This window comes from Panthera leo, chromosome C2 (assembly GCF_018350215.1).
Source record: "Panthera leo isolate Ple1 chromosome C2, P.leo_Ple1_pat1.1, whole genome shotgun sequence".
In the NCBI taxonomy this organism is placed as follows: domain Eukaryota; kingdom Metazoa; phylum Chordata; class Mammalia; order Carnivora; family Felidae; genus Panthera; species Panthera leo.
Genome location: NC_056687.1, coordinates 112184863 through 112206026, shown reverse-complemented (window position 1 = coordinate 112206026; position 21164 = coordinate 112184863). Strand labels below are relative to the sequence as shown.

The 21164-nt window shown below is 34.0% G+C and overlaps 1 protein-coding gene across 1 annotated transcript; it reads left to right on the top strand.

Annotated features, from left to right (window-relative positions):
• Positions 1 to 1221: 1221 nt before the first annotated feature.
• AADAC (arylacetamide deacetylase) lies at positions 1222 to 19209 on the top strand. Its single transcript, XM_042954374.1, is given in 6 exon segments — positions 1222 to 1359; positions 7546 to 7768; positions 10034 to 10103; positions 11180 to 11351; positions 18614 to 18917; positions 18920 to 19209. Coding segments are annotated over 6 exon segments (1197 nt in total).
• The last annotated feature ends 1955 nt before the right edge of the window (positions 19210 to 21164 follow it).

The following is a 21164-nucleotide window of genomic DNA, read 5'->3' as shown; positions in this document are numbered from 1 at the left end:
TCCTACCATTTTAAAAGATGGTTTGAGAGAGGGAGTCAAACTATAAGAGAATCTTAACTCTGGAGAACAAACTGAGGGTTGCTAGAGGGAGGTGGGCATTAAGGAGGGCACTTGTGATGAGCACTGGGTGTCATATGTAAGTGATGAATCACTGAATTCTACTCCTGAAACCAGTACTACACTGTATGTTAACTAATTTGAGTTTTAATAAAATCTTGGAAGCAAAACAAAAACAGATGGTTTCCAGGTCTTTGGATCTTACTTAACTACTTCTGTCTGGAAATGACAAATGACTTTCTATCAGGTCCTTTTTACCAGCACTAGCCCCATAACCTCACTTCACCTCAAGAGAAGGGATCTAAATATTACAGGGGTATTTAGTGAACAATAAGTGTCTCTAACACTGCTACTTGATTTTGTATGACCTTGACAAGTTACTTAATCTTCTTAATTTCAGGTATTTATCTGTAATCTGAGACTAATTGAAGACTGGGACAAGTGAGGTTTTAATGTGCACTCTTAGAGGACTGTACTGATTTCACTCCATACTGTTGAATGAGCTTGCACAAGTTTCTGAACTTTGTCTCAGTTTCTCTCTCTCTCTCTCATGTGACAATACTTTTGAACTTTAAATAAGTTTTAATTGTTTTAGTACACTTTCTTGGATCAGAGTAAGTAGTCAAAAACTGTTAGCTCTCTCCATGATTATTATATAATTTTAACATGATTATTATTCACTGGTAATTTTAATTGTAGCAAGACAATAAAAGTAATACAAAATACATATGACCATATCTATAGTACTTTGTAAAAGCTCTCAATACTTTTAAAATATTTGTTGGTTCTCCCCAACTCTGAGATTTGTTATTTGAAGCATATACTGAGTTTCTTATATTTGATCATGGCCTATTCTTTAGTAGTTACTACACCTAGTAACTGTGCAATACATGTTTGTTTACTGACTTGACTAGCAACATAATAAAGGCTGTTGGATATGATAAAATTTGCAACAGAAGAGTTCTTTGTACTTGTTACTAAGTTTAATGAGTAAACTTAGTAACAGGACAGCCAATGAAATGACAGACTAAGCAGTGGAATTTGTGTTCTGGAAGTTAGATGACACTTTATGAGGGTGCCAAAACGTGGGTGTAATTTTCAGCCACTGAATATTTCAAGTGTATTTGCCGTGTCACCAAGTCAAAAGAGCAGATGAGAACCATCATGGGAAGAAAGACCATTTTACTTCTGATTATGGGGGTTCTTGGGGCATATTATGTTTATACACCTGTCCCAGATAACATTGAGGAGCCATGGAAACTAATGTTGGTTAACACATATATGAAAACTTCAACAGATTTGGTAATTATAGAGCTTTATTGACTGACTATTTAACAGTTTAATCAGGAGAAAGTATTTGTATTATTGTTATTTAAAAAAAATTTCTGTCTTGGAAATTTTGTTCGTAAAACTGGCTTGCTGATTTTAAAAACTTTTTTTTTATTTTAACTATTCCTTAATGCAGACCCCTAATAGAATAAATATGAAGGAAGTAGTCAAGTAGCTTTAGCTTTAAATATTAAAAGACAAATGTGATCTTTTAAATATTAAAAGACAGGAAGACCGACAAAAAGTCGTATCGTGAGTTTCATGGCATGAATCCTGCCCAAATGAAGCACTTTGAAGTGTGAACTTCAGAAACAGTAAGATTGACTAGCGCTGTGATTAGTTACAGAATTCTGTGCAATAACCTTGTATTTAAGCATGCAAATGCATTCATACTGAAATATTCGTAAACAAGTCAGCTGGTAAAAAGCCAAAGGAAACTGGATGTACATGATTTCCAGTTGTAAAGCATGACCTGCTAAGGTGACAGGGCAGCTGGCTGCCCTATCCAGTGTCTCCAGTTGCTCCTCAAAGACTTGTGGTTCTTTTCTAGTAAGGCTCATTATGTGAAATTGAAGCTTTTTTTTTTTCATCTCCTTTAAACATCTTGTAGCAAACTGCCTTCTGGAGCAAAAAACAAAAAAAAATTAGAATAATAATAATTTGAGAACAGTTAACCTGTGTATTAAACACTTGGCTCATTATCTCTTTCCTTGAATTTTTAAAGGTGTTCTTAAATATCTCTTCTGGCATTAATGTAGCTCTGAATAAGTGCAAGACTTGTCTTATTTTCATTTTATTAGTGATTTGATCATTTGTAGTAATTTTGTTAGCAAGTATGTTGTTGGATTTGGGTCAGTTTCACTGGAGTATAGCTTCAACTCTTTATCTTTTATAAGTTATTCTTGAATTTTATTTAAAATATTTATTTTGGTCTATAGTTTTGTTTTCTTTTATTATTTAGATTAATTTTGTGTGTATATATACATATATACACATGTAAATACATACACGATCCTCTCTGTATGTCTTCAAAAATGGTGTCATTTTCCCTCCTAGTACTTTTTAATCTTTTCCTACATTTTTTCTTCCTTTTGATTTTCTCATTTCTATCGTATATAATACCTTGTGTTACTTTCAACTTAGTGTTTATTTCTGAAATTATTTTATCTTTCATTATATATTCCTCTTCTAAGTTCTACCAGTACCAGTTTTTAGTCACCTCCTTGTTTTGACTAGTGATCACCACCAAATATGTCCATGTCTTCTATGAATATGTATATTTCTCCTTTGTGATATTTCTTCATACCATTCTTCTTAAAATCCATTCTGCAATACTGTGTAGTATATCATCCACTTTGTAGCAATTTTTTTTTTCTAATTTGTTTTCTTCATGAGTTGGAAGCTGTTTGAATAGTAATTCAAACTTTTAATAATTCAATGATGAAGAAAAATGGAAGTCACTGAATATAATCACCTGTCAACTTGTCTGTGATGTAGCATTGTCTCCTGGAATAGAAATATCAAATATAATTAACCAAAATGCCAACTTTGATAGATGGCTCAGCATCACCTTGAAAGGACTTGGAGGTTGCATCTCGTCTTGGTAAGAAGTAACATTATAATCAAATAACATAACACTGTCAGCTCTATCTCGGGGTTGAGGTTATAAGCATTTGTGAAAGTGTTTTCCATCATTATACCAGATTACAAGGTTTTCCTTAATTGTATTGGGACAATTTGAAGTTCCCTAGGTTTGAGACCATTTTTAAAAATACTGGTTTTATCATCTCTGTTCTTTTCCTACATTTGGCATTGATTCTTCTAGCCCTGCTTATTTCGTTTTGCTACTCTTTGGCCTATAAAGGATGAACACTTTGAGGCCCAATTATCTTTTTAGTTTTCAAATTGCTGAATACCTACAATTGATATGCAGATCTGTAACTTGGGTGCAGCCAAAGTCATAGCACTGTTTCTTAAATTTGGATCATCAGAAATTCAGTTTTACTATTTTTCCTTTAGATGATAGATCTTTGGATGATAAAGATGCAAGAAATCATTTTGTCCATAAACTGAAGGGTATAAATTCCAGAGTTGGTCGGAATGTTTTTTTTGTTTATAATTTGATATCTCAAATTTACATTAAAAATCCTTTTAGGGTTTAGAGTTAGTGTAAAAACAGTAAATGATTTGAGAAGATATATCCATTAACTTAATGCTCTAACTCATCAGACTTCATGAAAGGGAAGACAATTAAAGAAACTGTAAAGCCCTTCTTATTCAGTTCAGACTCCAGGGACAACAGACACTATTTTTAACATACTGATGGCTTCCTAGTCTTTTGTTATACATTTATTACACTCTAGTAGGATCCAAAAGTTTGTGAGATTATAAAGTCATCTTACAAAATTTTATACCTAGTACTGTCTTATACAACATGTGACAATTACTGTTTCTATAACTAAGTCCTTTTCTTTAACTTGCATAACATAGACCATTTTCTATCATTTAAAAAGATATTTATTTGAACTAAACAGTCTCATATTTTGCAGATAAAATACTTGAGTCCAGTGACTTATGTTTTGAAAGAGGGCCTTATATTTTCTGTACTTAGCTTTTATTTAAAGCCAGAGGGCCAACTATATTCCCTCCATGCGGAAAATGTTGTGTTGATACCTACTTTATGTCATAGGTTGTAGAAATTTTAAATTTGTTAAAACTAAATAAATTAATGCTTAAACAATCTATCGCTTTTCTGTGTTAACATTTAAAATCAGCAGGCCTGATATTTATGTGATTTCTTCAGACATTTTTTGTTAATTGGTTGGAGTGTTTGTGCAAAAGTCACACCCAGCTGAAAAATGGAGAACATTATTTAACACTGTAGAAATAACATAGAAATAAATGACAGAAAATGGTCTACTGGAGGTACAAGTCTCCACCCCTTGTGTAATTGTAGACAGGAGCAATTGTAGGAGACGCCCAAGTTTTGGGGGCATGGTCAGCATGTGTGGTGATATCTGTATGCGGAGTATATCCAAAATATGAAGAAGACCTAAAGCACACTCATAGCTAGAATAATTGGCCTCCCAAAGCCTGTCAGGCATTTGCAGTTCACTCTGCATGAAGTTCTACACTTCTGGCTGCAATTGTAACATGAGGGCAGTCATTTCTTGTAAGTGTATACTTTTTGTGAGTCTAACAACTGAAGTCCCTTTGGAATAGGTGCTGGGCATCAGTAAGGAGGGGGTGTTTGTTTGATGCTTAAACACACACCCAGATGTAGCATTCGTAGATTGGAAAATGCAGCTGGTCATAAAACATAACACCATTCTGCTGGACCCTGGGCCAGCCGCAAGGTGGCCAAAGAGTTAGGTTTCTGTGTTTTCTCTCATACCCGTCAAAGTTCTATGGATACTGAGGGATCCTTGACTACTGCATCCACTGTCATGCTCTGTCTTCTTCAATGGGCCTTTTGCAGTGATGGTCACTAAGAGATGGCATACTGGCCAGTCAAGAGTGACATCTGCTCCAGAGTCAGACCTGGACTTAATTCCACATCCAGCATCTACTGCCTAGGTGGACATGAACAGAAATTTTAAACTCTCCCATCTCAGTGTACTCAACTGAAAATCTGGAATATATTAGTACTTACCAGGTCTTAGTAAGAATTGAATGGGAACAAGCACAGTACCTGGCAAAAACTAAACACAGTAAATATTATTGTTATTTATATCCATCTCCATACAACTGCCTGTGTTATCACTGTATGCTTGTGATTTTATAGCCAGATAAAACCATATGAAAAAATTTCCCAGCTGAACCTTGGCAATCCTGGATGAAATAAATATTGAAAATCATGTTCAAGTAAAATTTCTGGAAAAATACCTAAAAGTTTTATAGAGATAGAAACAGACATGGATATTGATGTGCATATAAATACAGATTTGTACATGGGCTAGACTTAGATATTAATGAGATCTATAACTTAATATAAATATATATATAGTGCATTATATACATGTGAGTGCATATTTATGTGTGTGTGTGTGTGTGTGTGTGTAGCTGTTAGTATTTATCAACCTGTCATCAATCTGTTAGTTGATTTTATACTATCTTTTCTCATTTCTTTTGGTATGCTAAGATGCTAAGGTTCCACTCACTAATATATTTCTCAATGTCTTTGTATAGATATCCTCTGGAGTTTGCTGAATACACAGTGTTGCAGTGGGTTATGGATTACAATAATAAATTAGATATTTATTTACAATACCAAATTAGATATTAGATATTACTATTTCCCTCAGCCTTTGGATTTCTTCCCCTCCAATAGCTGGGAAATTTGGTGCCTCATTTTCCTTAAATACTTCTACTACTGAAGCTGGTTTCTGTTGCTTCTACTAGGGGAGGTCTGGGAGGATTTGGGAGTTGAGGATGTTCGGAACCCATATAAATGTATGTAATCTACTCAGAATATCACCCACATAATAACTTAGACCAAGCTTTTAAAATGTCTGGTGGATGGTGACTTTACCTTGCATGGCAATTCTACAATTTACAAGATCAAACTTTGGTTCTGCTTTTAGAGCTGTTAAAGATGAGATTTCTTCTAGGGAAAGTTTACAGAGTATCTGCTTTACTGACTGTAACTTGAACTGAAAACCTAAATAACTGAGAATGTAATTTTTCTTTCAGTAATGTTTCAAGTTCAGTTAGTGCTTAGTGCTTGAACTCATTATTTTCACCATAATATTTTTTTGCAATAGCTACTTGATCTCTCAAAACTATCCTTTAATAAGAACTATTACAGTTGTTAATTTAATAACGTTTTTGCTACTACATTTCATGTGTGAACAGATTCTATTTTGCATTAGCAATGAGACAATTTACTAGCTGTAAATCTAACCAGGTCAGTTATCTAATTCCAGCACGTGTCTTAAATGGTCTCCTTTCTTGAGAACTTCTGGGCTATATTCTCTATCAATCATTGTTTTCTTACAATATAGATACTGTTATAAATTTCCCAATAGGAACAGTTTGAGAATATAGAATTTGAGGTATACAACCTTTAGAGTGTGGGGTGAAGGGAAGCCACCAGTACTTGAAGCTGCTTGCATCACTGAACTGGTAATTCTCAAAAGGACAACCAGAGGTACGGAAAGCCACATAATTGTCAATGTTCACATAAATATCCATAGGGGCTCAGAGGAAATAATGGCTTTTTCTTTATTTCTACCCTATCAGTCTTACAAGAGTGCCTCTGTGTAACACAATTTAACCTGGCAAGGAGTTCTGGGAAATGTATCTCCCTGACCTACCTTTCAGGAACATGGGGATGATTTGGTGTTGAAATTAGATAATTTTGTTTATTCCCTTTGCATTTATCTCCATTAAGTGGGACAGAGGTTGACCCAACTCTTTAATCGATCACTTAGGACCATACTCCACATGTTTCCAACGTAAGGTTGGAAAACAATTTTTTTGATTCTTGGAATTCCAACATTATAGATCATGGTTTGGCTCCCAATTACCTTTTGAGGTCCTTTTTCTTTTATGCATCCTTGTAGGGACCTGACTTCCTAGCTTTACTAAGCTACCTGCATTTCTCTGATTGAAGTAGGAGTGTACCTGTGTCTTTAATTTTGCCCTAGAGTGAGACTTCCTCCTTTGTTCAGCCAAACTTTCTTCCGTATCAGAGGTCACCTACTATTTGAAAACTCTTCCCTAGGTCTCACATCCAGGCAGCTAGTTTACCTTTCCATTGGCCCTTGCCAAAGTTCATTGTACATGTCTATGAGACATGCAGTTATGCAATTATGTTGCTTTATAACTGCTTATATATATCCATTTCTCCCACTTGACTCTGAGCTTATTTAAAGTAGGGAACTTACCCTGTTGATCTTTGTGCTCAAAGTAGGAAGCCTAGAACCCACCAAGTTGTAATACCTGAATAATTCTTTACATATCTTTTTTTAAATCTAAAGCAACTATTATGGTAAAAAGTCTGAATTTCCAGTCATGGAAATTTCTAACCATGGCATTCAGATTTACCTGTGACAGTATGACACAGGACCATTGGGAGCATATAGCATACTCCTACATGCATAAATAATATTGATATTTGCTATGTGTAACCTGGTGTGGTTCCCCCCACCCTTTTAGGTTCTGTTTATTGAACTATTGGGAATCAACCATGCCATGAACATTGTAATGTTCTTTATGAGCTTTCAAGAAGTCCCACCCACATCTGATGAAAATGTCACTGTGATGGAGACAACTTTCAACAATGTTCCTGTCTGCATATATGTACCAAAATGAAAGCCAGAGAGACTAAGAAGAGTCTTATTTTATATTCACGGTGGTGGTTGGTGTTTGGGGAGTGCTGGTATGTGCCCCTTGTTAGAAATTGTAGTTTATCATACAACACACATTGTATTAAGATGGTGATTTCAACATATCAAGAAGATATATTGTTAAACATCCCAGATAAGCTAACACTTCAGTTGTCTGAAATTCATTTCTTTGAGCTCTGTTAGTTTAAAGGAATTATGTTAAATCTCTTTCTTAAAGGGATAATCAATAGCCAAGGCTGTAGCAAATTTCAGAAGAAAGAAAAGTGTTTCATGAACTTAGAAATTTATTATTGAACTTGTTAATGGCAGAAATGATGGGATGTTGCAATGAAACCAAAATGGAGTACATTGAATACTGAATGAGGAATGAGGAAATGGAGATGTGACTCTAGTCTTTCAATCAGCATAGATATGGAAAGAAATGAGAAAGGTGTTAGATGGAAAAGAAGAGTTGAGTATGAGTATTTTATCTTTATTTTATATAAAAAATGTGTATTTCAATTTTATGTATTTTTAATATTTACATAAATGTTAAATATGTAATATATATCATGTTACTTTATATAATATAAAGTTTTATATTTTATTTTATGTATAAAAGCATGTTTTATATTTATTTTATATCTACCTGTAGGAGATCTATGAACATGTTTGTAAACTCAAGGTAAAGGTGGGGGTTAATAGAAATATGTTGCAGAAAAGGGGAGGGGGCTGGAGGATGGAATGAGGTTTGCCTGATCTAGAAGATATGAGATGAAATTGGACTTAGTACAGAGGAGAAGGATTGGCAACACATAGGAAGAGAAACACACTCTGCGACAAGAAGAAAAGAGGTGTTGATGGAGTGATGTAGATGGGAAACATAAATCAAAGTAGGAAAGGATGTGATCCTCTCTATGATTTTCTACAAATACAGGCAGTAAAGGCCTTAGCTGGCAATGAAGTGAGGTTTCTAAGACAAAATCTGATAATGCCATGCCTCAGTTTGTTTCCATGAGTCCCTGTTACCCAAAGCCCTTCTTTAAAAATCTTTTCATCACAGTATTACTGAAGAATGAGAATATGCTTACCAAGAGAAAGGAACTAAGTAAGAATAAGCTTACTTAGCAATAAGCAAAATTTTGATGTTTTTTATTTTTATATTAAAAAGACATAAAAATCTATGTTCTAATCCAAAATATAAGAATGACCATTTATCTATCTATCTATCTATATATCTACCTACCTATCTATCTATGAGAGAGGGGGTGGGGAGAGGAAGGGAGAGGGTTGGGGCAGGGCAGAGAGGGAGAGAGGAAGAGAATCCCAAGCAGGATCCATGCCCAGTCTGGATCCAGAGCCTGATTCAGGGCTCTGTTTCACGACTATGAGATCATGACCTCAGCCAAAATCAAGAGTCACCTAATTAACTGAGCCACCCAGGTGCCCCAAGAATGACCTTTTTATATAAATGTTAAGTAAAAGTTTAAAACTTAGTGTGTATTTGATATCTTAAGAATATTCAGTACCTGACTTTGGAATCTCTTCTTTTCATGGCCCACATGATTTAATGTTTGTGACAACTACATATTCTGATACTTCCCCTTGTAACATTTGGTGATTTCTCCCTCCTCTCATTACTGGCAAATTCTATTTTATCTTCTTGAAATTTTCTTATCTGCAAAAGGAAGCACTTACCCAATCCCAATAGCAAATATGTGTGATTCATCCCCACTCCGCTCACAAGACCAAAAAAGCTCCAGAAAACACATTTTTTGTCTGCCTAGAACATACAAATATATAAATCAGGTTTTAGCTTTCCCTACATCCTCTTTTCTTTAGTTTTCTCTGGCAGTTTTAATAAAGTCTAATGCCATTTCCACATGACACTTTCTGTACCCCTCCATTAAAACAACTAATATTTTTTGCATTGTTGCTTTTTATTTATATGCCTGGCCCTCCTTGCCCCTGTCTGTGGTAGAATGTGACTTGCTGAAAGCCAGAGGGTTAATTGTCTGTGTTTATTCTTTCACCACCTACTACTTGCTGAATGAAGGAGGAAGAGATTGATCTTAAAGAGGGTGAATTTGGCTTAAGTTATCCAGGGTGAAATGTGGGGAAGGACAAGAGAGTTGACAATGCGTATATCATAGGATCACTGAGCAGAAGAATTCATGTTTTATACCTATGATGAAATCCTAGAAATAGTTTTCCCAGAACATTTCAGTTAGGAACAAATTATAGTTATAAGCTCTGTGTTGATGGAAACACTCATCGATACACTGGTTAGTTTCTGATTTTATTTCCTTTTATTTCAGCTTTGTTTAGTTATGACTTTCTGTCAAAACAGACAGGGGATAGATTTGATGTTGTTGTCATTTCAGTCAAGTAAGAGTACTCTTGATTTGTTAGAGTTTGGGCCAGATACCATACAGAGTAGGATGCTCTAAGCTGTCTTAGTCATTCCTTGGTTATTCTAGGAGTGTTTCAAATAAAATGGAGAAGGTGAGAATAGAGAACATGAACTTCACATGACCAGAAAAGAGTCAGAGAGAAAAGAGTTGTACAGTTAGGTCAAGCGGGGATCAAAAACAGGAAGTCAAAAAACTGTTACAATAAAATTAAACTACTGCATCTTAGAGACAAATGACCTCTGCTGGATTTCTAGCCTACTCTTAATTAGCAAAGTAAAATGAGGGCTTCAGGGTGAGAGAATCAGGTTTAAAGGCTGGTTCTAGAATTAATTGAATAACTTTGTACCAGATAAATACCATTTTAGCTCAGTTTTCTCAGATGTAAACTGAGAGTCATATAATGTTTTCTGTATCATAGAGTTGTTTTAAAGATTAAGTGCTCAAATAAATTTAACACAATTAGTATAGAATATTTCATGGTACAAGCCTCCATTAAATGTAATTAGTAACCAAATAACGTATTGGAATACAGGCACAATCTACTCTCAAAAAAACATTCTACATCAATTATTAATAATAAAAACCAAAACAAATGGGAATAAATAGAAAAATGAAGAAACTGAAAAAAAAAAGGATAATAGTGACTACTTGCCAACTTGATTATTAGATTAAGTTGGAATAGAATAATTCCTAACGTTTGTTTGCTATTTATTGGTCACTAATAAAGTAAAATGATTACAAAGAAAATACCATTCTGGTAAAAATTTATTTAAGGGAAATTATCACGTGAGTTTTTTCCCCTAAGTCTTAGCCAAGTTTTGCATTCAAGCCTTTATTTATGTAAACATGTAAAAATTTGTAAAGGCTTTTATAGCAAGCATTATCATAAGAATGACATTTGTCTTTGGATTCATAATGACCTCAAATACCAGGTTTGCTAAAGAAAATGTTTTTACTTATGATTTTAAGGGTTAGAGAATGCCCCCCCACACACACATTTTATTTTTTGAAAAATAATTGGCTTAACGAACATTGTTATTCTGCCCACAGCTACAGACTAGCCCCTAAATATCACTTTCCAAATCAATGTGAAGACGTATATAATGCATTAAAGTGGTTCTTACACCAAGATGTTCTTGATAAATATGGTGTGGATCCTGAAAGAATTGGAATTTCTGGAGATAGTGCTGGAGGGAATTTAGCTGCAGCAGTGACTCAACAGGTATGTTGCTCAGATTTTTTTTTCTAAAAATATCTTACCCTTAAATATTTATTTCAAACATTAAAATATCCATGCAAATTATGTTATGTTAATATGTTAGAAATTAGAGATTATACATAGAAATCAACATTAGAGAACATTTGTATCCTGAGTGCTTCTATTCCTACCTTCTGTCAGATTTTTAAAAAATAAAATGATAAAGTACTCTTTCCAGGTCATTGGTTTAAACATCATTAATATGTCGGCTAAGTGCTATGCTATTTTGTTATATTAGGGCTGGTATTTGTGCAATCAGCCAATGATACCAGTCACTATAGTTACAAAATCAGATTATTCCAGTATTCTTCATGGCATATACTAAAACTTACATGAAAACTATTGTTATCAGAATAATCATCTTGCCTATAGACAAAAAATGTTAACAGGTTTATAGATACTACTTACTTGCAGAAGGAATTATAATTTTCAGATGCCAACTATTACACTATCTCTATGATATTTAGCCAAACTGGACATCTAGTTTTTAAATATTTTTAAGTTTATTTATTTATTTTGAGAGAGAGACAGAGAGAGTGAGTGGGAGAGGGGCAGATACAAAGGGAGAGAGAGAATCCCAACCAGGCTCCGCACTCACAGGGGCTGGAACTCAAGAACTATGAGATCATGACCTGAGCCAAAATCAAAAGTAAGAAGCTTAATCCACTGAGCCACCCAGGTACCCCAAAACTGGGCATCTATTAACTATTAATTTGAAGTGACACATAATCATAATTAGTCTAATAATGAGTAAAATTGTTATTCATACTGGTTATCTGACCTAAATATTAAACCAGGCACCAGTGGCATGGAAGAAATGTTCTTATATGAAAAAAAAAATTACTTGTAGATTTAAAAATGAATATCTGCAATTCAATAACTAACTCTAATTATAAATATTGCTCATAAGTTTATTATGCAATCAAACAAAACTTGCTCTTGATTTTGTTGATTATTCATTTCTATACACATTTTAAAGTATATAAGTTTTGGCTATTGATACCTCCAGAATAACCTTCTTATGATTTGTAGACAAAGGAAAGATACAAATTTTGGGATTTTTATAAAAAATACTGCAGAACAGATTTTCTGCTACTTCCCAGAAATTTACTTCCCTACTGCCTACTCATTGTCACTCTGAGAGGCATCTTGATGCAGTACAAAGGGTATATCAGAAGACACGGATTTTTGGAGATAATTTCTTTTTATCATGTCACATAATGAGCCCTTTCTCTTATGTAGTTCAGACTTCTACAGTGGTGAACCAATCAATTCTGACCCGTAATTATTAAAATATAATATTCTGGAGAGCATTAAACTGCTAATAACATATGAAAGATTTCCAGGCCAAAAAAATTGTTTTTAATTATTTTAAGTTTATTTATTTTCAGAGAGAAATAGAGTGAGCAGGGGAGGGGCAGAGACAGAAGAGAGAGAGAGAGAATCTCAGACAGGTTCCACACTGTCAGCACAGAGCCCTATGTGGGGCTTGAACTCACAAATTGTGAGATCATGACCTGATCCAAAATCAAGAGTTGGGCACTTAACTGACTGAGCCACCCAGGTGCCCCTAGGCCAAAAAGTTTTTTAAAGGGTATGGAAAAAAAAAAAACAAACACATGCAAAGATAACCTAGCACTCAATGTCTCTCTGCTCTAATGAGCGTATGTGAATGCGTATGTGAATCAAAAGAAAACTATTCAACCAAGATGAGCTACAGAGTTGCAGTCAAATTCCAGGGCCCTCCAAAAAAACAGGGACACTTATGAAGTACTTCTGATTTTAAGTGAGGCTCTAAAGAGGTATGGTCTCATTGTTAGGGGGAGTATGATACAAAACAAACCATGTGCATTTAGAGTCTTGCTTTGTATCACCTGAATGGTTGTGGGAAATCTGTCCTTGAACTTAAATTAAATTGATGAGCAATTGATATTCAAGTATACTTAACAGTGTATAAAAATCCTCCCTGAAGAAATATAGTATCGTAATAGACTTCAAATTATTCCTGCAAAAATTTTTCAAAATCAGTAGCCAGCACAGAATAAAACATATCCAAGCAAAGTAAACAAGAAGCCATGAAGGGAAGCAAGCAGAATCAACAGACAAAAGAAAGACACTTCACAAAATTCAGATACTGCAGTTATCAGCCACAGCATATAAAGTAACTATCCAAGTTTCTTCAATTAATTCACAACCATGATTGCAAATTTTGGCCTAAAAGTAGAATTTTGAAAAACAAACAAAAGTCCAAAACTAAAAAAATAAAATCAACAAAATTAAAATTTTATAAATTGTTTAAGTGGTTTTACACAAGCTGTAGATATCATTTATAAGCTAAAAGATGGGCCATATGACTCATGGATGACTATGCACAATGAAGCATAGAAGCCCAGAGAGACAGAAAATACAGTAGAGAAGATAAGAAATATAGCAGATACAGACTGAAAATCCACTAGCCTTTTAAATGTTATGCCAGAAACAGAGGGGAAAGAATGGGAGAGAAAGGAAGATTTAAGAATACAACAATATTAGAGCATTTTGCAGAGCTGATGAAAGATGTCAAGATACCGATAACAGAAGCTCCATGAACCTTAAACATACTTTTTTAAGAGGTTAAAATTAAATAAATAGCTAGAGATAAATGTATACTTAGATATACAGACAACAAGGCAAAAGTGTTGACAATCAATAACCCAAGATACAACAGAAAGAAATAGAGGGGCTCCTGGCTGGCTCATTCGGTAAAGCATGCAACTCTTGATCTCAGGGTTGTGAGTATGTTGGGTGTAAAATTACTTAAAAAAAATTTTTTTAACCTAAAAAAAAAGAAAGAAAGAAAATCTTAGAGAAAAAAGGGTATCTTCACAGAAGTACAAATCATACTGACAGCTTACTTCTCAATAGCGAGAATGTAAGTTCTAAGTCAGTGGAATATCATCAAAGTGCAACACAAAATTACCGTTAACCAAATTCTTTGATGCATAAAAATATTACTTAAGAATAAAGGAGAAATAAAGGCATATTCAGATAAGCAAAAACTAATAGAGCTGTTATTAATAAAACACACTAAAAGGTGGTTTAAATAAGTGTTTCAGACAGAATGAAAATGCAGATAAAAGTTTATAATACAGGAAGAAGCAAGGAGCAATAATGTGGCAAGATGTAGGTAAATCTTTTTTTATTAAGATGTAGGTAAATCTTAAACTCGGAAAGTTTAAAATAATAAGATATATAAAATTAAAATATGAGAAAAACAAATCATAATTTCAAGAGTGGAGGAGAGGATAGATTTTAAGTCTTCCAAGCTCTTTTGATTGTCTAAGAAGAAATAAATGATAGGTCTTTCATAATTTCATTTGTTTTTGAGAGGTTAAGAATATACCTTATAATTCTTAGGATAATCATTTAGTGAATACAAATAGGGAGGAACCTGGGTGGCTCAGTCAGCTAAGTGTCTGACTCTTAATTTCAACTCACATCATGATCCCAGAGTTGTGGGATCCAGCCCCGCATCAAGCTCATGGAGTCTGCTTAACATTCTCTCTCTCTCAGGGGTGCCTGGGTGGCTCAGTCAGCTGAGTGTATGACTTCAGCTCAGGTCATGATCTCACAGTTCACAGGTTCAAGCCCCGTGCTGGGCTCTGTGTTGATAGCTCAGAGCCTGGAGCCTGCTTCAGATTCCCTGTCTCCCTCTGTCTCTACCCCTCCCCAATTCGGGCTCTGTCTGTCTCTGTCTCTCTCTCTCTCAAAAATAAATAAACATTAAAAAATTTAAAAAAAATGTTCTCTCTCTCCATCTGCCCCTCTCCCCTGTTCACTCTGTCTCAAAATCAGTTAATCAATTAATAGAAATGGGGTATAACTTGTAAACTATTACAGGAAAAAAACAGAATAATGAAAAGGTCGACCAATCTGAAAGAAGTCAAAAATAGAAAAGAAGGAGGATTCACAAAATAAAGTGGTAGATTAAAATCAATTATTTTAATAATTACAGTAAATATTAGCGGTCTAAATAATCTGGTTGTAGGACCAATATTGTCAGATTAAAAACGTAAGTAAGCAGAAAATTTGAAAGTAAATGGTTGGAATATGTATATCTGGAAATAACATCTAAAAGCATTGCTGCCAGGTTAAGAAGATCACATCATTACAGAAAAGGTTAAACCATCGAGAAAATATACCAACTCTGAATCTGTATGGATTTAGTAACATGGTCTTAAATATATGAAGAAAATATTAACAGAACTACAGTGAAAAACACAAATGTTCGGAACCACAATGAGAGATTTAAAAAGAACTCTTTCAGTAATTAAGAAAAACAGTCAAAAATAACAAGTGTATAGAGGACTGGAATAATGATTAATACACTTAACTCAAGGGACCTGAAAAGAACAGGGAAGAAAGCAAGTACATGTGATCATTTTTAAAAATTGATCAAGTACTTGTCCGTAAAGCAAGACTCAAAAAATCACCGAATTTAAATCACACCTTTCGGACTCTTAACCACAGTGCAAAAATGTGGGAAATCAATAAGAAAAAGACCAACAAGAAAACATCCTTCTTTTTATGGAAATTTAAAAAATACAAGTAATTACCTATGGGCCAGTACTTAATAGAATATATATCTTGTATATATTTTCCCCACATTTAGAACAATATTTATAGGAATTGTATTTTAAAAGCATATGTTTGAAAAGAAGAAAGGCTAGAATAATCATTTGACTCAAGAAATCAAAGAAAAAAATAGAAGGAAGATGATAACGATAACAGAAATTATATTCAAAATCAAGTTTACAGTAAATGTGAACAAAAAGCAAAAAGTTAATTCTTTGAAAGGACTAATAAAAAATTTAAATCTCTGGAAAGACACATGAAAAAGAACAAAGTCAGGCATAATAATGTCAGGATTGAAAAAGGGACAATTCTGCAGTCCCTAAAATATGAAAAAGAACTAGCCCTCAATGAGTTCAGAATGAACATTGTAATCTTTAAAAGAGAAATTTGGAAAAACTTTAAAGTAAAAATGATATTTCATAATATTTAAATACAATAGGCAAATTCCAAGAAAAATATAACTTTCAAAACAGAAGAAGAAATGACAATCTGAGATATTTTATAATCATTAAATTAAATCAATAATTAAAAAATTGTACTGCTAAGAAACTTCACTGGAAATTTACACAAACATCAGAAAGAAACCACTCCAAATAAATACAAAATATTCAAGAGAATAGGAAAAGAGTGTGCATTCTTTAATTATCTTCAGAGAAGCACATTGTTTATGTTATATCTGACATAAGGAAAGAGAACAGTGGGCCAATCACATTCAGCAAATGAAGATATTACCATCATGAATAAAGTATTAGAAAAATATACATATACCACATACAGATTTACCATGACCAAGTTGCTAATAATGCAAGGAAAAGTACATTTTACAAAAATAAGTGAATTTTACCACATTAATAAAGGAAGCAGAATCATACTAGATGCAGAAAAAGCATTTAGTAAAAGTCACAGTAACAATTATTGGTTCACTAGGAGATGGAACATCCTTAAACAGGTAAACTACGTTGATTAAATGTGTACAAATGGTATAATTTTAAAGAAATACACAGAACTAAATACCATAAAATGGGGGATGAGGAGGAAATGGCAGTGCAGTCCTTCTGGGGAGGAAGAGGGTATGTGGTCAATTCAGGGTATATGATAAACTCCTTGAACATAGTTACATTTAAATTTCTGTCTTACAAGGCTATATATTTGATTTTATATGTATTATGTTTAGCTACAAAGGCAATTTGCTTTTAATATGCATGTTCAAAGATTTTAGCTACCTACCTGTAAAGTTGAATTTATTGGTCAAATATAAAATAGTTTTGTATCTTTTCTTAATTCAATCAGCTACCTCTTAGCTACCTATTTAATGATTACCACACATCTGCTAATGTAAACAGTGTTCTTCATACTAGATAGTGAGCTAAATGGAATGTAAACTTATCTGAGACAAAACACTGAAATGATTATTTAACTTCAGTACATATTTTTTTACATAAAACAATTATTTTTACATAACACAATATGGTAATGGCTTATAAATATTTTATTTTACAAACTATAATTACTAACTTGCTTTAAATGCAATGAAATAAACAGTGCTGCCATTTGCTGTTGCTAGTATGTAAGTCTGTGTGTGTGTGTAAAATGTTATATTTATACCAAATGAAAAAATGTCAGAATGCTTTCCTTTTTCAACTCTATATTAAATTTTTAGAAATAAACTTAAATTTAAACATTATACTTTACTCTGAGGAGCATAAGAGTACATGTGGCTTCAATAATTACTACTTGTGACCTATGCTAACAGATCTCAAGGTTTTGTATACATCAGAATCACCTGAAAGACTTGTTAAAACATAAATTGCTGGTTCCTCCCTACTTGAGTCAGTGTGTCTGGGTGAGGACCCAAGGATTGATTTGAATTTCTAATAAATCCTCAGCTGATGCAGATGCTAATGGTCCAGGGACCACACTTTGAGAAGCTAATCTATAAGACACAATGGGTCATTCCAACTTGCAGGACCAAGTAAATGTACACAAAAACATCTGCTAAACTTTAGTGCTCAATGTTACTGGTCTCCAAATATTTTTGATCATGTGTCCTATTAATAAAAGAAACCTCTAGTATACCCCCACAAATATATGCATATTAATTTATAGATAAATTTGTGTTAATGCACTAATGTAATTTGAATATTTTAAAAACATAAATATTCAAATGAATTAGACTTTTGCCTATGATTCATGTGTTTTGTATCAGAGCCAAATTAGAATGTTAGTTAGATGATCTTTCCTTTAAATGTTAAGGCCTATTGATATCATAATATATGTACATACTTGCTTTACTTAAAAAATGTTTCCTCTGATTGCCATTCTTAGTTGTCAGGGTAGATATTTTGCTTTTTAATCACATATTAGATGATCTCTTTCCCCACTCATGAGGAAAGTTGTACAAATCATTTTGTTTATATTCACACTATTTAAGTTAAGACACGTAGTCTTCAATATAATATTGAAAATTGGAAAGTTCTTTGAGATCTATTTTTTGTTGTTTCTGATTATCTTTTTGAGATTCTGGATTTATCCTATATCCACCTACTGTTTGTAAATAAAAATATTTTTAAATAAAAATTATTTTCTGAGCAACTTATTTAAATTATTTTCAGCTCATAGATGACCCGGATGTCAAGATCAAACTCAAGACCCAGTCTTTAATTTATCCTGCTCTTCAGACTCTTGATATGGATTTACCATCATATTGGGAAAATTCACACTTTCCACCTCTGCCCAAATCACTGATGGTCAGGTTCTGGAGTGAATACTTTACCACGGACAAATCACTTGCAAAAGTTATGCTCTTCAATCAACATGTACCAGTGGAATCAAGCCATCTGTTCAAATTTATTAATTGGAGTTCTTTGCTCCCTGAGAAGTTTAAGAAAGGGCACTTTTATAACAGTCCAACTTATGGTCGTCTGAGTTGGCTAAAAAATATCTAGGATTTCTCGATGTGAGGGCATCCCCCTTGTTGACTGATGACAACAAATTGCGAAGTTTACCCTTGACCTATGTCATCACCTGTCAATATGATGTCTTAAGAGATGATGGAATCATGTATGTCACCTGACTTCAGAATGCTGGAGTTCAGGTGACCCATAACCATATTGAGGATGGATTCCATGGAGCACTTTCCAATTATGCACTTAAAATTACACATAGAGTAGAAAATCAGTATATGAGTTGGCTAAGTGAAAATCCATAGTAAAAATCTGAGGAGGGGTCCATAAAATATATATAAGCCCCAGAATAGGAAACAACTTAGAATCAAAGGTTATGTTTGGATTGATGTTTATCATCTGTGACCTTTCTAAAGTCTTCATAGCCATCATGTTGTTTGTTTTTTAACTCAGGGAGTTCTCTATTTCTTGTCCTAAGTGTTGTTTATTCACTTCTGTACCTTAGAAAATATTTACTTTCCTGTATATTCTTTTCTTGCTGCTGTTACTCATTTCTTTAGCTCTAATTCACAGCTCTAGTTTTTTTGTTTGTTTGTTTGTTTTTAATATTTATTTTATTTTTGAGAGGCAGAGAGAGCATGAGCAAGGGAGAAGCAGAGAGAGAGAGGGAGACAGCACAGCTTCACCTGAGCCAAAGTGGGATGCTTAACCTGACTGAGCCATCCAGGTACCCCACAGCTCTAGTTTTTTGATTGCCTGACAGTATTACTATTGAGAAGAAAGCTTCAACACATCTGGCTTGTGAAATGCCAGAGCTTCAACTGACATGGGTTTAGGGCCTTGAAATGCTGCCTTGTAGGCACTAAGACAGTTAAATAATACCATTTCAAAAAGGAGAGCTCTTTTCAATCCTAAAAATACAGGGTTTTTCTAATCTATGAAATTATAAAATAAACTTACATAAGTTTATATATTCAGTTTTGTCTTCAATAGTGTAGTAGCCAAGATGTCTAAGAAAACCTTAAAGTACATACACCTCAACCTGCTGCATGAAATAAATAACAAATCTTTACAAATCATGAATGGGTTGAGTGAAAAGTAGAGGAATGTTCAGGGGCAAAAACGTTAAGAACATGCAAACCCAGATTCCTACCTGAGATTTATCTCTGACATTATAAGTGACACCTACATCTATCAGGTGGCCTGAGGTGGTGGGAGATATTTGCATCATCGCCCAGTGATAGGCAAATAATTTTCTTTCATCAGGCAGTTCTTAAATCTATAATCCTGTCTTAAAGTGTAGATTTTATTATTATTATAGTATGGTGAGGCAAACAGATCAGGAGATGACTCTTGTTGGAAAGTTTGTTACTCACAGGTGGCCAGAGGCATGAGTATGATACTTCATGAGGGGACCACATGGGGAAGCCCCAGAGTTGGTCTGAAGGCAGAGAGAGCAAGGAGAAATGTGAATGAAAAACTCTTGTGGCTTCCACAGGAAGGAATAGGCAAGGCAGAGTAAGCAGGGTTAGGATTGGGCAGCATGAACAATTTCAGTGGACTTTGAGGTAGTGGGGCTATTTCTGTTTGTCTGGTACCTGGTCCTGAGGTGATTTGACTAAAGGGGTGATAGTTGTAGGAGACTGGGTGGGTAAGCGTTCTTGGTTGGTTTACATATGAATGGCACACTCACAGGCCATTTGGATGCTTATCTCTAGGCATAAGCTGACCCTGAGAGGGACAGTCCTTTCCTTGTCAGCAAGTCCTCAGATATCAAAACACCAAAGTATTAGAAAATAAAAAGATACCTTAATACAAATCCCAAAGGATGCCACTGGGTAGCAATATTTGAGTTCTATTAGAGACTCCCTCTGCAGTAGTCCAAGTAGTGTGTGCCTCCAAAATGATTCATGCAGGTACTACAAAAAAATTTTTAAACACTTCCAAATACATCAGAGTTCTATTTCAAAGTTTTCTTAACTTCTGAAAAAATAAGATATGAAAACAAAACTTGCAAAAGAATCAGGAAACAAAAACTCTCACCTTTTAAACGTGTATGTGGGAAGATAGATATATAGCTATGTATGAAATATCATACAGTCTAGAGGACACAGCTAATCCTGTTGCATTGAAAGGAAATTTCAGTCTCATACACCAATCACAATATGGTAGAAAAAAAAGGCTTAAACTTGATCTCAAGATGTTAGGAAGAAATTACATAAACCCAAGAAAGTTAAGGAGAAAGAATTACCAAATTTTA